This window comes from Rhinolophus ferrumequinum, chromosome 8 (assembly GCF_004115265.2).
Source record: "Rhinolophus ferrumequinum isolate MPI-CBG mRhiFer1 chromosome 8, mRhiFer1_v1.p, whole genome shotgun sequence".
Taxonomy (NCBI): domain Eukaryota; kingdom Metazoa; phylum Chordata; class Mammalia; order Chiroptera; family Rhinolophidae; genus Rhinolophus; species Rhinolophus ferrumequinum.
In genome coordinates, this window is record NC_046291.1 from 31,705,847 (window position 1) to 31,721,743 (window position 15,897).

At 39.1% G+C, this 15,897-nt stretch overlaps 1 protein-coding gene across 8 annotated transcripts in view; it reads left to right on the forward strand.

The window, feature by feature from the left end:
• The window catches only part of SATB2 (SATB homeobox 2), a 282,872-nt gene that overhangs the window by 247,570 nt on the left and 19,405 nt on the right, over window positions 1–15,897 (forward strand). For all 8 annotated transcript variants that reach the window (XM_033112094.1, XM_033112091.1, XM_033112095.1 and 5 more), the window contains one exon: window positions 1,889–2,086. In XM_033112094.1, the coding sequence (XP_032967985.1) occupies window positions 1,889–2,086 (198 nt within the window). The remainder of the gene's footprint in view (window positions 1–1,888; window positions 2,087–15,897) is intronic.

Consider the following 15,897-nt stretch of genomic DNA (forward strand, 5'->3'; position numbering starts at 1 on the left):
TTGTCCTCCTTAAGGTCTGGGTATCTCAGAACTTCATCTTTTCACAGATGTAGGTTTTTGTTTTTATTTTCTGTTAAAGGCTTGGTCGCCATGCTGTAGCCTCCCCTGGGAGATGTTAAACATACCTGTTTGAAAGAGTTCAGTTGGAGACTTATTCAGATTTGTGAAAAGACAGAGAAATAGAAGCTTATTTTTTCCACAGATGGTTTATTTTCCATTTCAAGAATTCTTTCCTTTGTACAAAGAAACCCTTGAGGAAACACTTTGGGACTAGGAGATTTTTAAAAATACAATTTATTTTCTGGTAGGAATAAAAAAAAAAATTGTCTTCAATCGTCCTCTATGTTGCACCTTGAAAATCAACCCATCACCTGTCTGTCAATTGAGTTGAAATTAAAATAAATATATATGAAAATACCTGGAAAAATATTTCCAAGCAAATGATTAGATATCTTGTTTTCATTCTTCCTAACCCTCTAACTCTCCCCAGCTCCCAGTTTATTGCAAGAAAAGATCAGGTCTGAGCAAATGTGGCCTCTCACTTGTAAAAACAAGGCAGTGTTGTGTTACAGATTAGTTTATAAATCCCCAGTGGCTTCACAGTTCAGTGCCTACAGCTGCTGCAGATGGGCCTGGGTTTTTGTCTCTTCGCGGTGCTGCAGCCGGCATTCGAAGGAGAAAATGGAATGATCAGGTTATTAACATGGAGGCCGCGAGGAAGAGGCTGCACAATGAGAACAGCTGGTGTTGCTGTCTTGGCTGATGCAGCGGAGATAATCAAATCTTGCCTTTTTTGGGGTAAAGCAGAAGATACAGTGGAGAGTTAGACAAACAACGGCTTGATATTATTATATGGGGTTTTTATAATGCGTGTCAGGAACTTTCATTGGCTTACAAGTTATGCTATAGAAATGTATTGAGGTTTGGGGTTTATATTTAACAAAGTCATTTGTGTTTACTTATGCACCTTTTTCAGAAAAATTCTTAACTCTTTTGCAAGAGACATGAGGTGGGACAGTTCTTGTTTTTAAAATTAGCGATGTAGCTTGGAAATGATGCGTTAGAAAGCTACTGGGTAAAATATTTTGACATGAGTCAGTGAGCGATGTTGACGGCACCCTCTGTATTATTTTCATATAATCCATCATTATTTGCATCGCATTTTCTTTCTCGTGCAGTTGTGAGCGAGAGAACATCCGGATGCCAGAGTTGGGAGGCGGACATTTGCAGGTGTAACCCACCTGACCAGCTACCTCCCTTCCTGCAGGTGTGGCTGTGGTGGGAAGGGGATGGTCAGGAGGGCCTAGAGCCCAAGGCATTAGAGATGGAGCAAATATACATTGTTTTTCATTCCAGCTAAGGTGGTGGTTTCTATTTTGTGGAATTATTGATAATTGTAAGACTATTTTCTCCCTACAGAATTCAGTGCTCTTGTCACTTAGACATGTTTTCTTCTTTAGAATTTGCCATTCTGTAACATATATTTGTTCATCTTCACTCTTTTCTTGCGATGGAATACTCTCCAATGGGGTAATGACAAAAATTGCAGCAGACCCACATGAATTTACTTTTTTCTGAGAACTGGGTAACTATAATCTTGCCTGAGTATCTTTTACAAGGAACTATAATTAAGAATATATTGGATAGGAAGGTTGAGAAGATTAATTCATAAGAGTGAAGATTCTCAAGCGTTGGCGTAAACCACCTACGTGGTCATCGGTTGGTTTTCATAGTTGCCAGTCTGTTTCGGCATCTTCCCAGGTCGGTGGGGACAATTTTGACGAGAAACATATGAGAAAGTGGGATGGCACTTGTCTGCAGGCAAGCCATCCTCTGCTGCTCTGTGCTCTGCAGGTTAACTCAAGGCACCTTCTCGCTCTCTCTCTAGGGCTGGCTGTGTGAACTGCTCCGCTGGAAGGAGAACCCCAGCCCAGAAAACCGCACTCTCTGGGAGAACCTCTGTACCATCCGTCGCTTCCTGAACGTTCCCCAGCATGAGAGGGATGTGATCTACGAGGAGGAGTCCAGGCATCACCACAACGAGCGCATGCAGCATGTGGTCCAGCTTCCTCCAGAGCCAGTGCAGGTCAGCCCCCGCGCCTCCCAGTCTGGGCAGGGCTGTCCATGCTAGCAAATGTGGAGGGTCCAGGGGGCACACCACACCCATTCCCACAGGACGGTGCCATGTCCCTGAGGACATAGTGGGAACTGTGTGTGTGAGCACACGTGCTCACGCAGAGAAAAGTGAGAAGTTGAATCCAAAGGCAGCTCCTTTTCTGAGGGCGTTTAACTTGGGGGATTGTGAAGCCAGAGCGCTTGAGCAGAATTAAATCACCCAATCAGGAAACATAATTCATAGTTCCCATCAGTCAATTTTCTAAAGAAAAAAACTCTGAAGTAGCCAATGAATTGATTCAAAATTCCTCAAGGAATGTTTGTTTAGGCTGAAGGAAAGAAATATCCACATGAGCCAGAAAATACCACTGAACTCGACTGAAGCTTTGAGAGAAATTGTAATAGCTTTTATTTAATTGTAATAATTTATTTGAGTTCCACATTTTGTTTGCTTAGTTTTTGCTACTGTTGAGAGGAATATTTCTTTCTAAAAGTAATTGAGTGTAACTACTGACTCTTGCTGTAGTCTAAAATCAGTTACTTTCAGGAAGAACTATTAACTAGGGTTTCCACGGTTACACCCCTCAGAGTTTTGCCCACAGATTATTTTGGGGCATTATGATATTTGTCCTACTGCCTAGTACCACCACAAATTCCAGCTGCCACCAACGAGGACCCTTTAAAGTCTCTGAATGTCCTTTGGTGTAGCAAGAAGAAGAAAATTGAGGAGGGAGTGCAGGTACGTGTGCATGTGTGTGGGAAGAATGGAAGATAAGATGAGGAGAATGAAAGAAGTGTGGGGCGTAGTTTCTTGACCAACATGTCATAGGAGAGGTGGTGAAGGACGCAGGGAAATGCTCTATCCCGAGGTTTCCTGTCATCGTTTCTTTGCTCCTCCACCTGGGGGAGGAGCCAGAAATGAATTGGTTCCTTGCATCACTGTTTCATTCAAATATTGATATCTCAGTCAGTGCTTTCATGTTTTCATTGGTCAGTTTCCAGAGTCATAGAGTGAATTGTCCAAATGATTAGACGCATGAGTTAACAGAGCTAGAAGTACCTAGAGGCAGTTTCTTATACTATCCACAGTGAACTCTGCTTGGGCGGGTGGTCAGGGCCCTGGGCTAATAAGTGGCAGAGCCCACTCTCCTGGCTCTGAAGTGGTGCTTAGGGGGAGTCGTTGCCCAGAGCTGAGCCCCAGGGCGTACCCTTCTGCACCTCCTGTCCCCCAACCTCTCTTTGTCCTTGCCTGGCTGAGGACTCATCCACACCCCGGAGCACCTCCCTATAAATATTTGGATCGACATGCTGAGCCGCACAGAGTAGTGGTTTTCAGATTTTGAGATTTAGTAGGAATGAAAATTAAAGAGGGGCCCAATATAGACACCAACTTTTCATTTTGGAATATAAATTTATGCGAAAAATTCAAGGGAAGCTCCCGTTTATTATCCATATATTTCATAAAATAAAATATCTTTTAATAACAAAAAATGAAAAAGATGGCCTAAGACAAAAGATCTTACAAACTGTATGAATTCAGTCATACGGAAAATTCACCATCACCCTTGTTTTTCTCATGTTGATGTGAACTGGTTAAAGCTTCTATGTTGAACCTACTCAAAGCCAAGGACTAGTTTCAGGGAAAACCATTGACTTTGGACTTTTTGTTCAGGGTCCATCTTAGTTTAATCCAGGCAAAGTAAAAGTGGAGCAGGAGTGAAAAACTAATTGATTCTTGACATTAATAACATCCCATTTTTGTTCTATTTTTTATTTGAAAGTTGGAAATTTAGAGAAGTTTGAGATAAAAATACTGAAACCTATTTTCCATTATAACCAAGGACTTCCCTTCATTTGGATGATGGCTCCTATACATTCCTGTCTTCATTTTTTTGTTCAGTTCTCATCTTGATGAGGTCCCCATGTTTAGGTAGCTAAAGGCTATTTAATATACTATTTTGTCATTTATCTGACCGGTTTTAGTAAAGTAAATCTTAGAAGCAGACAGCTAATTGATTTAGGAGTTTTTATTACCTTTTGTGATAGTATGTCAAAACTAGAGCATGCTAACAATATTTAATGGCTAAGAAAGAGTCAGTCTGTAATTTTCCTTTTCAGTTTTAAGCACTTTGTGGCTATTAACGTTAACTTCTGATATCACTGAGCGGATTCTCTTGTTTTATAAAAGGTTATTCCTATCACTCAGATCTTAGCTAAAGAGTTTACCCATAAGGCAATTTTCTCTACACTGGCTTTGCCTTAGCCGTTGACCTTGAGCCTATAACTCCTGTGAAACTCTTTAAATAGGTCACTTTTTCTTTTACGTTGTGCCTGTCTCTGAGGGACATGGCTTTGAATGCTGCATTTTGTTTGTCAGCAAAACACAAAGCTTTGGATTAATCATCTATTATCTTCATCATATGAAAAATGAAGAAAAGTAACTCGAACTCCTGAGACTGGAGAGTACAGTTGGCAGCGCCTCTGTGATTTTGGAAGGACTATATTCAACAAGATCCCAAACTAGTAAAAAAGGCCTGTAATTGCCTAAAAGTTAAGCCATTGGACTCACTTGGTTGGAATTCACTTGGATCCCTATACCAACTGACATTTTAAGGAGATATAATTGTTTACATCTTTTTAGGAATGTGTAGCATAGTACGTTTTATGAAATTATCTCTTGTCTAATTAGGCAGAAAATGCACCATTATTAAATTGTTAAGCATAGGTGACATCAGTGATTATTAAGAGCTTCTGATATCCGTAATATATTAAAAGGCATGCAGAAGTCTGCCTCACTGTGGTCCTAGAAGAGTGCCACTGAAATTTCTTTCAGTAGTTAGGGCACACCATTACCCATTTTTCTTCAATGGTAAGGATATGAAGCAGTGACCTTTGTGCATAATTACCCACCAGATTGGTCTGTTGAATTAGGACGCCACAGAGGTACTGGATAAAAAAGGACCTTGGTGCATCCCCTCCTGCCCTTCCGTGCTTTCTGTGATGTTGTGAGGTCCCTTAGAGTCAGAGCTCTCTCCTCACAGAAGAGAGGACATTTTTCTTGCTGTTTTCTTGCAAATAGTTTACTAATTGATAGGCTTATATTGCCTGCAGATGTGTTTCTGTTTTTAAGCCCACAAGGGTTTTAAAAATTTAAACCCACATTTAAAAATCAGGAGGTTTCACATAAAATCTGGATTTCACATAACAATTCAAAAAATCAGAAGACCTGACCTATTGGGCCACGTGGCTGGAGCTGATACCTTCTATGCAGGGCACACATCCACTGTCCTGCTACACGACCCTCAGTTCCCACACTCTGTACATGCACACACATCCCATTCACTTCGTTCATTTAGGACTTACTCTTGTCATGCTGTCATGTCACTCCGGCCCTGTAAGGCCACCTTGCTCCTGTGACTCCAGCTCTACATCCGAGGCCCCTTGGTTCTCATTGCTTTCATGGTAGCCATTTTGTGCCATTGATTTTTATAATCCTAATGCCTCTCGGCATCCTTTGCATGTTACCAAGAAGTGCATGTTTGATGCTATTTCCCTTCAGAGATGAAGCGAGTTGAGGCCAGGTTGGGCTTGGGGCCACTGAGGAGTATTGTCAGCCCCAGAGCCTTGGGGAGTCCCGGAAGTGTGAGGTGGTCCTTCCTCAGGAATTCAGATCTCTCCAGAAGATGTGTAGCTTTGAGGTCATACCGAATTACCGTTTCTCCACTTTTATATTCAGTATTCTAAGTCTCTTCAGAAACCCCCATTTAAGTCCCTGCTGTGTAGAAGGTGACTTTCCAGGCTCTGAAAACACTTTGTAAAGTAGATCCCTCTATACCATGCGTCCTCAGTAGGGGCAATATTGCCCCAGTGGGAGAAAATTGGTTCTTGGGCAACATAAAAATCTTCAATTTACAGTGGTTTGGGACCCTCCAAAGGGAGATATTCAGTATATCTCTGGTATTAAAATTTCGTGAAGCAGATGATTAGGGGAAAAAAATCCCTAAATAGGCTCCCTCAGTGAATAATAATATGAAATACTAATATACATAATGTTTTTAGTCCATGTAAATATAGCACAAAGGAGACCAACATAGGTGAGATGACATGGTAAGGCAAACTAAAACATTCCATGAAAAAGATGAAACCAGTTCCAGTTTTCATGCCAAAAGTTGGGAGACAAAATTATTTCTTGTGGTTGCAGTGATTTTCTCCCTAGTGGTTATTAGGTCCTGAGGCCCTCTATGAATGAATATCCTCAACTTAGAATCAAAAACTTGTTAGGTCAGACTGTTCATTGTTACCAACTCCATTTTACAATTGGAAAAACTGGAGCGGAGACGTTGAGCCTTGCCTGAAGCCAGAATCATCAGCTGAATGAAAACGCGGGCGTTTTTGGCATCCAGTCCTTCCTCTGACCACACTTCTCTCTTAATGCACTAGAGAAGAAAGGATATTTGCTCATGCTATGACTAGGTCACTGAGTGGGGTGATTGGGGAGCATTTGCCAAATTGTTCATGTCTGTGTAGTTCGTGCTTTATTGCTTTATTATATTTCCACCACAGTGTTTCCATGGGTTATTTTGTAAGTTCAGGAATTCTGAGCTTGCTGCTGTGTGGTTTCCTGACAAGTACTTGTTTTAAAATTCCATGCCGTACATTGAGTAAGAATGTGAGACCTGGTGGGGTGACAGCCGACACCAGCAGTGTAACTCAGCTCATCTGGATTGCTGCCCGTGCGGCATTCTCAGTGTTTTCTGTCACCGGGTTCTTGTCATGGGTTCCTTGTCAGCACCCAGTGGTTCTCAACCAGGGGTGACTTTGCCCCTCCCCCCCAGGGGATATTTGGCAGCGTCCAGAGATATTTTTGGTTGTTGTAACTGGGAGATGCTACTGATATCTGACCAGTAGCCAGGAATGTTGCCAAATATCCCAAAATACACAAGACAGCTTCCCAAACAAAGACTTCTCTGGCCTACAATGTCACTAGTGCTGGGACTAAGACACTCTGGTGTAGACATACCATTCATTGCCAACAGTGTAATAAAAAAAATAATAGTCATCGCTGAGGCTAAGTTTTTCCTATACAAATTCCAGTAGTAATGGTAATGGTGACAATGATGGTGATTTCCACCGGCAGCACCTAACCGGTTTGGGATCCAGGCTTACAAAACGTGAGATATTTCCATGTCTTATTCCTTTCAAACCTCGTGAAAAACCGAGGGTGGGGGTGTCATTGTTGTTGTTTTCGCAACTACTTTGACGTATGAATAACTGAAGCTTAGAAAAGTTAAGTAACCTGCCCGTAGTGAGACCGTAAATCCTCATCTGTCTACCTTCAGAGACTGACTTGTGTGCTGGAAAGAACTGCTGGTGTATAGCAACCAGCATTCCCTGAATACCTGCTAACTCAGCAGTCTGTATTATGGAAACCTGTTTGTGTGCCTAATTCAATTTTTAATCATTCTACTGAATAGATGTAGTTTCGTGAGCTTTCTTTTGTGCAGGTTACTTAATACTTTGAAACCTATACACTGGATGTAATATCAAAGAACTGATGTGACTGAAATTGTCACTTTCGTCAAGGTTTTCTGAGATAGCTTTAGAATTTGACTCTCATTGCTAATGTTTAAGGGTACTTGAAATCTATCGTTAAGCCCTAAGAGTTCGATCTTGCCATTCTGCTCCAGCTGTAGCGATATCTTGATTTGTGACAAATTCTGAGAAAAGAAATAAATAAGCTGTTTAATTAATCAATTAAGGATGTTTGCAAATTCTCTAACCCAGTTACTAGAATTTTTTCCACTTGGATTCATTCCAAGCTCTTGTGCAAAGCTGCTGTCTGATTGTGGCTCCAGAGTTTTGAAACCTTCCTCTAGTGCTGAGGAGAGATGCAAATGAACACTTGCCATTTTTAATGAAATATTGCAGCAGTTCGGTATAAGTAGGTCTTCACTTGGCAAAACTTTGGGAGTCTCTGACCATCATAAGAAGCCACATTAGTTTTTTTTTCTTTCCTATTCATATTATGTTATCCTGCTTGCAATTATTCTTCATTTCTATGTTACCAGTTAGCTTTTCAACATGTCCAAACTTTTTAATTTGTCATTTGGGAATGTAGAGAAGACTTGGAGATCATTTGCAGCCATTCTTTTTCTTCTAGGAAACGGACATTTCTGTTTTGGGTTGACCTTGTTCTCAAGTATAGTGAACATGTTTCAGCGATTATGTCAGAAAGCTGAGAACCTCATTGGAGTTGGTAGCCAATAGATTAGACATTAGCTATGGTTTCATTTTTTTCCCTAGAGATTTAGGCAAGTTGCTTGCCTACTTTTGAAATGTAAAAGTTTCTTAAAGTTTTCTTTTACAAGACATTCTGGCAAAGAATGTCCAGCTGAAGAAATTTTGGCTGAATTATTGGTGATATAATAAAGGAAGTTGAGGGTGATAGAACTTCATGAAATTCAGGTGTAGGTCTATGAACATGTTTAGGTTTCTCTGAACCTGGAACTGGGAATTCAGCAGCTACAGGTCATGCATTCATCCCCTCCGTTGCTGTCTTGGACATAACATACCTCTAACCCATGTCCGCTTCTTTCTACTATCCAGTTTTTCTTCTCACAATCATCTGATCTTTATCCCTTTGTCTACCTTATAACTTCTGCTTACTACTCATAGTTTCTCTGAATTATAATTCTGCCTCCTCAAAACCTTGGCCTACCCATCACCTCTGCCTTACGTCATGACTTATCTCTGTGACTTTATCAAATCCAGCTTTGGTGCCCACTCCATATTTATTACTTTAACTTCTTATAAGAGGGAAATTGACTGGCTGACCTTATTATTCCCCTGGAGAGAACCTTTCTTGACATTTAATGTCCAACCAGTCATGTGAATGCTTAATTTGGAAAACACTGCCTTTTAAAGGTAGAGTTCTGTTTGCAAAATGCTAGAATAATCTCAAGAAGAATGAGAAGCAAAAAAGCTAAGTGGCTGTAGACAACCTGAAGGTAACTTGTGAATGGATGCCCTTGGGCTGGGAAGTTAGGGCCACGTGGTCCCCTGCACTTAGGGCTCCTAGGACCCTGCACGTAGCAGGATAGATGGTTGTGGGTATGAGTAAGAAGTCTGATATAAAATTCTCATATGAAGGGAGATTTATATGATATTTTATGTAAAGCAACATGGACAAGTAAGCAATAGGAAACCAAGCAGTACACAACATGCCTGGGGCGATTTTAAATTCTATGTGTATTCAAAGTTTTATGCCTTTTTATTTTATTGCAATTTTTTAAACCCTTATCATGTCCTTCCATGTTTTCAGGTACTATGCTATTGATACTGATAGAAAGAAACTTAGAATTTTATAGTAATCTGTTCTGGGTCTGCTGATGTATTTCTTTAAAGCGGGCTCATCATTTTACTAGACTAATCCTTTGAATAATTGGAGTTCACTTTCTGCTTCTCATTCTTCGTGGGGTTGTTCCAGTGTTTTTGCCAAGCTGAGTTCTCCGTATCAGTGACTGAACCTTCATAGCACACCACTTTCCAAATTAAACATCCAGGCTTAGCTACTGGTTGGAAATGATGTATCAAACAGCTGGGTTGCACTTCTCCCAGTGTTTTCCTGCCCCGTGGGAACCTAGAGAACCTTGGTTTCTTGAGTAGCTTGCTCTTCCACAATTGCTGTGTTTCTGTAAGTAATAGTCTAATTTTGATATTTTGCATTTCTGAGAGGCAGTGCAATCTCTTCAGCTCACACTGTGGATTACTGATTCACTGCTTGATTTGTAGATCCTCAAAATAAATGGAAGGTACTTTGGCCAATGCCGCTCAATTGGGAAAGGGAAGAATCGGGGTTAGCTGTGTCATTTACATAATATTATACAAACACTGCTTACTGATGCACGTCTCTTCACTCTCCAGTGCTCGGACGGCACTGAAATCACTAATATAAAACGATCTTTCTCTATGTTGATTTTTACAAGTTTTGAGACAGCAGGGTACTTCTTATACACATGGGTGTATTATTTTCCTCCTGGTGATAGAATGAAACCAGGTATCATATAAAGCCTGTAGCCCCTTGGCCTTTTCTTGATGTTCTGATAGGAAGATTAAACCTACATAACATAATACTTCTGAACGTAAAGCTTAGTTGTCCCCCTTTCTTTCCTTCTGTCCCTCTCTCCTGCCCTCCTTTCTTCCTTTTCAATAATCTGAAATACTTTTGTACCATTAAAGAACAGAGGGCCATGGCTAATAAATTCTGTGAAGGTGCAAACTGATTGAGTATGAGCAATGTGGAGCAAATTGTGAGAGAGGCAACATAGAGAAAGACAGTGCTTTAGAATACATTCTTTCTTCTCCCCAACCCACAAAACAACAACAACAATAAACTTATACTAAAATCAGGGGAGTTGTGGACATTGATGTGTCATTGTTTTAACCAAGGGCCTTGCCACATTTCATCTGTGAGAAAGAAATATACTTCTCTAGATGTCTAGCAAAGTCTGACTTTTGGTGAAAATGATTAAAATTGATTGAGAAAACTGTTTTCAGGCCTCAGGTTACAGACGTGATTGAGAAGAATGGCCATTTTTATTCCCACGTTTTTACTTATTTATCAAACAAATTTTTGTTGAACTCCTTCCATTTGCCAGGTATTATTCTAGGCACTACTACGTGTATAACAGTGAATAAAAGAGAAAGAATCTCACACATATTTTGAGCAGTTTTTGCCTTAACTGCATTTTTAAATAAACTTCCATTTTCTCTCTGGCTACCTTGCCTTAATCTAGAATTCAAACTATGAGTTAATGGAATCCATAAGTTCTATTTCTTTTTCTGATCCTGACCGCGGGTGACATCTCTTTGCTTCATTTTTTTTTCCTAGCTGTTTCCAGAGTGTACTGGATAATATTTTTAAAACATGTGGAGCTTCTCTGAGATAATATTATCTTTAAAAAAAAAAAGCATGTCTATTTGAAGGTACCAAAGCAAACAGACCTTCTGAATCTATTCTATAGAGTCTCAAGAGATTTACATAGCTATACAAAGAATCGCATAGATAGATGGGTAGATGGATGGATAGATAGATAGATAGATAGATAGATAGATAGATAGATAGATAGACAGATATAGATATATACATATATAGATATATTGACATAATAGTGATTGAGTGGCATTTTTAAAGACAGTTTTGATGGAAAACAGATAGATAATAAGTATGTCTCTTCCCCTCCTAATTTTTCTCTGACCACACAGACAAACATTACTTTTTTTTATCCTGGTCATGTTCATTCTCTACACCCAGGATGACTTCTCCAAGTAGCAACCTTGTTACTTGACACTGGGGTTATGGGCTAATTTATTGTTAGTACTTGACCCGACCCTTGAACAACTACCTGGCTTATTTGGGCATGTGTTGGTAAAGCTGTGGCCCTTGGAGGCTGTGTCAACTAGTTCCTTTTACTAATGAGCTGTTGTGGCAGAAAAACACATGGCCTAGGACCATGCCAGCCCATTTCACATTTTCTTCTTAAATTTTCTATCAGAGTGCTTCTCATTCATAGGTAATTGTCGACTTGAAAAGTATTTATTGTCTTTGCAGAAGAAACAGAAATGCACATCTGCAGAGAAGGGCTTTCCCACATCGATGAAGTTCTCATCATTTGACTGCTGGGTCAGAGCATGGGTCACACACTTTGATTCAGGCCTAATCACTCAAACAAGTTCATAAATCTGAGAGAGGGTTGCAGCTGAAACAGGGCATGAGGGTAGCTTGGAAAGCTCAGTCTTAGTTGCCCTTCTGAGACTTAGAGGCGACTTTCTGGGAACCTGGTGGAACTGACAAACTCCATCCACAAATACATACTAATACAGCCATTTGTATAAGATTTTTAGATTGCCTGATTCAAAGCTATTTTAATAAAAAGGAATATATGCAAATGCAAATGATATTTCTTTTAAATTCCCTTCCTTCCTTTGTCAACATTAGTGATGTAAATTGTCAAAGAGCTTATCTGAGTAGACTGGAACAGTGGTTCGGCCAGAAGTGTTGTGGCAGAAAAGGAGTTGTGGCAGGGGAGGAGCGTGGATAACAAGAAAAGAATGCTAGACCTTCAGAATACATGGCTTTGCATTTTAAGGCCACCACTGGAATTGCAGCTCTCTGGTCTTGCAGAGGACACTTCAATTGTTTGGAAATAGTGATAGTAATCCCAGACCTATAGGGTTGAGGCTTACATGAGAAGGTGATTGCATGGAAGGCACTTGAGAAATGATAGTAGAGTCTGAGCATTATTAGTATTAATATTAAGGATAAAGTAACTGATTTTACTCAGAAAGTTTCACAGTTGAACCATGGGTGGTGTCTGCATATAATTTTATAACTAGCCTTGCCTCTACTGGGTGCATGTTGTACAATTGTTTTGAGACAGATTGAGAAATTCAAAGCTGTCTAGTTTCATTTGATCTTTCTACATTTCCGAGGTCTTTTAAGTCATTATACTTTATTTAAAAGTGAGAATTTTTCTTCTTAGCCCTGGATAAAATCCCTTCACAGCATAATAAAATGCATTAGATATGACAAAAGTGGGTTAGTATTTTTATTTTTTTAAAAAATGTTTTTAGCTTGAAAAAGCAAAAAGACCACTCAGCTTCTGGATAGTCTCTGGGACTTATGGTGTTCCTCTCACAGTGCATTAGAATCCACAAAGTTGTCAAGATGTCATGCAGTGACAACATTTGAATTTCTTTGGTCCAGTATTAAAGAAGCATCTGCCACATCACCAGCTCTATCCCAGCCTCTGATGTACTCAAACAAGGGGAAAGAAATTTTCTCTGGTCTTGAGTTGCATAGAGGCCACCAGGGAAATGAACAGACTTTTGCATAGTAGACTGAGTAGTGATAGGTTGAGCCAAGATTCAGAGTTTGCTAAGATCCTACAACACTCTTTAATGGGTCATTCACACTGAAAATAATAATGGGTGGTTTTTGTGTAAGTGATTCAATTCCTGGCCTCCCACCTGGAATTCTACCTCTTTCCCTTCCACAAATGCAAATAAACAGGAGTGGAAGTATGTATGAATAGTGTCATTGTAGAGGGGATATAGAATCAGCTCCAATTTACGAAAAACAAAACAAAACAGAAAAAATAAATACAAATTTTGCTATTGATGGTAACAAATTATTTGAAGTGCATTTTACAATAAATGTATGAGTCATGGCTCCATGATTGAGAGCCACAGGATTAAGAAACTGATGATAAATATAACCATTTGATTTTAATTTTGAAAAATTGTGACGTCTTGCTTACATAATGGTAAAAAAGAAAATCCAAAAATACAAACCATAAATGCTTCTTTTGAAAGCAGGTCCTTCTGATTATAATTTTTAAAACACATTTAAAATAGATGACTGAGATTTGCTTAAATCTAAGTGTACTATGACATTATTAAAGTAAAAAGTTCTCCAATATTTAAAATTTTTCTGTAAGTGTTTGTTACCATCCCTCCACCCCCTACCCCACCACCTCTTGCCAAGACTTTCTAGTCTGCATTTCAGGGACTAGAGCATCTTGTAAAAAATAAAAATTACTTTCTATTTTTAATGAACTTTTAACCAAATGGGAAAAATGATGATATGGTATAGAAAAGGTCCCCGCAAGTGACATAGATTGAGGTCACAGGGCTGGGCGTTGGACTTTGGAGGAGGGGTTTTATCCCTTAGTTATCTTCCACTGTTTTTGTAAACTGCTAAAACGTGGGTTAGGTGATCTCAGAGTCTCTTTTTATCTGAAACACTCATTCTGTGAGTTGGTTCATCTGTTTTGATCCTCATCTGAGTATTTTAATGAAAATGTGAAAAACAAAGTGAAAAAAAAACACCCAAAAACATGTTGCTCCTGGGAGGTTCAAATTCATTTTGGAAAAACAAATTAGCAACAAAATAAAAGATTATGCACACCTTACATGGGCTCAGAGAGATCCAGTTGATTGTCTTGTGATTGATAGCTAGGACAATCGCAAGGGAAAGCCAGCCACTGAGTTTCAGACTATGGTAGCCAAACCTACCTACTGTGGCTCCTCAGCTGTTTCTGTTTAGTGTGGAAATCTAATGTAGCTGAAAACTAGTGCTGATTTTTATTAAGTTGAAGTCTGGAACTTCCCCTTGTAATGATAGAAAAGCACACTTTCAATTAAAGGAAAACTGCCAAAGTTCTGAAATTCATTTATTTTATTATTACTCAGTTTAACCCTAGAAATGGGAGATCAAGCAAACTAGATAGATTTGACAGTTCTAAGGTCACAAGTTCAGTTTCCTCACAAGTTGTTTCGAGATCTAATTCACTACAAATCATATAACCTTTCCCCTTTTGATATGGAATCTTTTATGGAATTATATATCACGTCAGGGTCATCCTCATCACTTTGGAGCTGGGAAACTGACAGGTAAATTAGACCAGGCACAGGATTTCCAGTGAGCAAGTCTGGGAGGCAGAGAACGGGTGTTGTATCACTTTCTACAGCAGACTCAGGTCGTGCTGCAGTGAGCTTAGACCAGCTTGCAGGGACCCATTTTAAGTTTTCAGGAATTTGAAAAGCCTGTGTTTATACTGGCTTTTTATGCAGACCTGTTTTTGTACAGGCTTATAGAATAGAACTGGTCATGGTGGGATTATTCACTCTACAAAAATTAGCAAATGATCCAATTAGGGCTTTTTTCTCTAGAGAGCCAGTTGTTTAACATTTACCAGCACAACACTGAATAGATTACAGTTTACTTTTGTTTTTGAAGTTTTGTGGGTATCCATTTATTTATTTTTCATAAACAAAATATCCCGAAAATCTGTGTAAGAGAAAGGTCAGGTGTTTCTAGAACTGAATGGCTGAATGGTATTACAGCTCACTTGATCATCTAGATATCAAAAATAGTTTATTCAAACAGTAGTTTCTACTCTGTCCCTTTCATGGCTTCCTTTACTTTGAATTTATTTCTTCATGTTCAAAGTACTCTGTGTAATTTCTTTCTGTATGTAGTATACAAGGCTAACTTGAATATCTGGTTGGATTCATTTTGCAGAATCAGAACCAAGTAGCATAATGAGTCTATAGTCTGTCATTTTCTAGTGCGAAATACCCAACAGATTTAAGGACTCTAGGTAGAAAATGGAAAACAAGTTATTTTAACAGAGTTTCTTTTTTAAATATAATAAACTGAACCAAGACAATGCGCTTCAAAATGAGGAGTCAGTTATTTTCTTAAAAAGTACTCTAAATCTAGGAAGCTAAAATCTATGATGTGAACTCTTAAAGATAAATATATGCGGATATGGAAAGGTCTTTCTATTTCTATTATGATCTAAATGAACAGAATGTGCTAAAGTGAGCATATACTTGTACTGCAGAAGTGCAATATCTACATGCAAATTATTTTTTAAATATCATTTTTCTCATTTCAGTTTTTTGACAATTCATGTCAAAAGTGTACTCAAAAGTGTGCTGACAGAAGAATGGAAAGAAATCATGGTAGACAAATGTCAAATAGTTCCATGGAGGTGTAATTTAGGGGGTACACTTTTGAGAGAAATCTTTGAGTTTATGCTTCAGATAAAATAAAAGCCTCCCAACAAGATAGAGCTAAAATAGTTAAACTGTGTGTAGTAAGTTAATACAGTCACTTCCTTAGTAATGAAAGGAGAGAAGCAAATTGACAGATTCTTTGGCTTGTAAAACATAATCTGGATCAGATGCATTGGTATGTTCTATCAATGGACGATT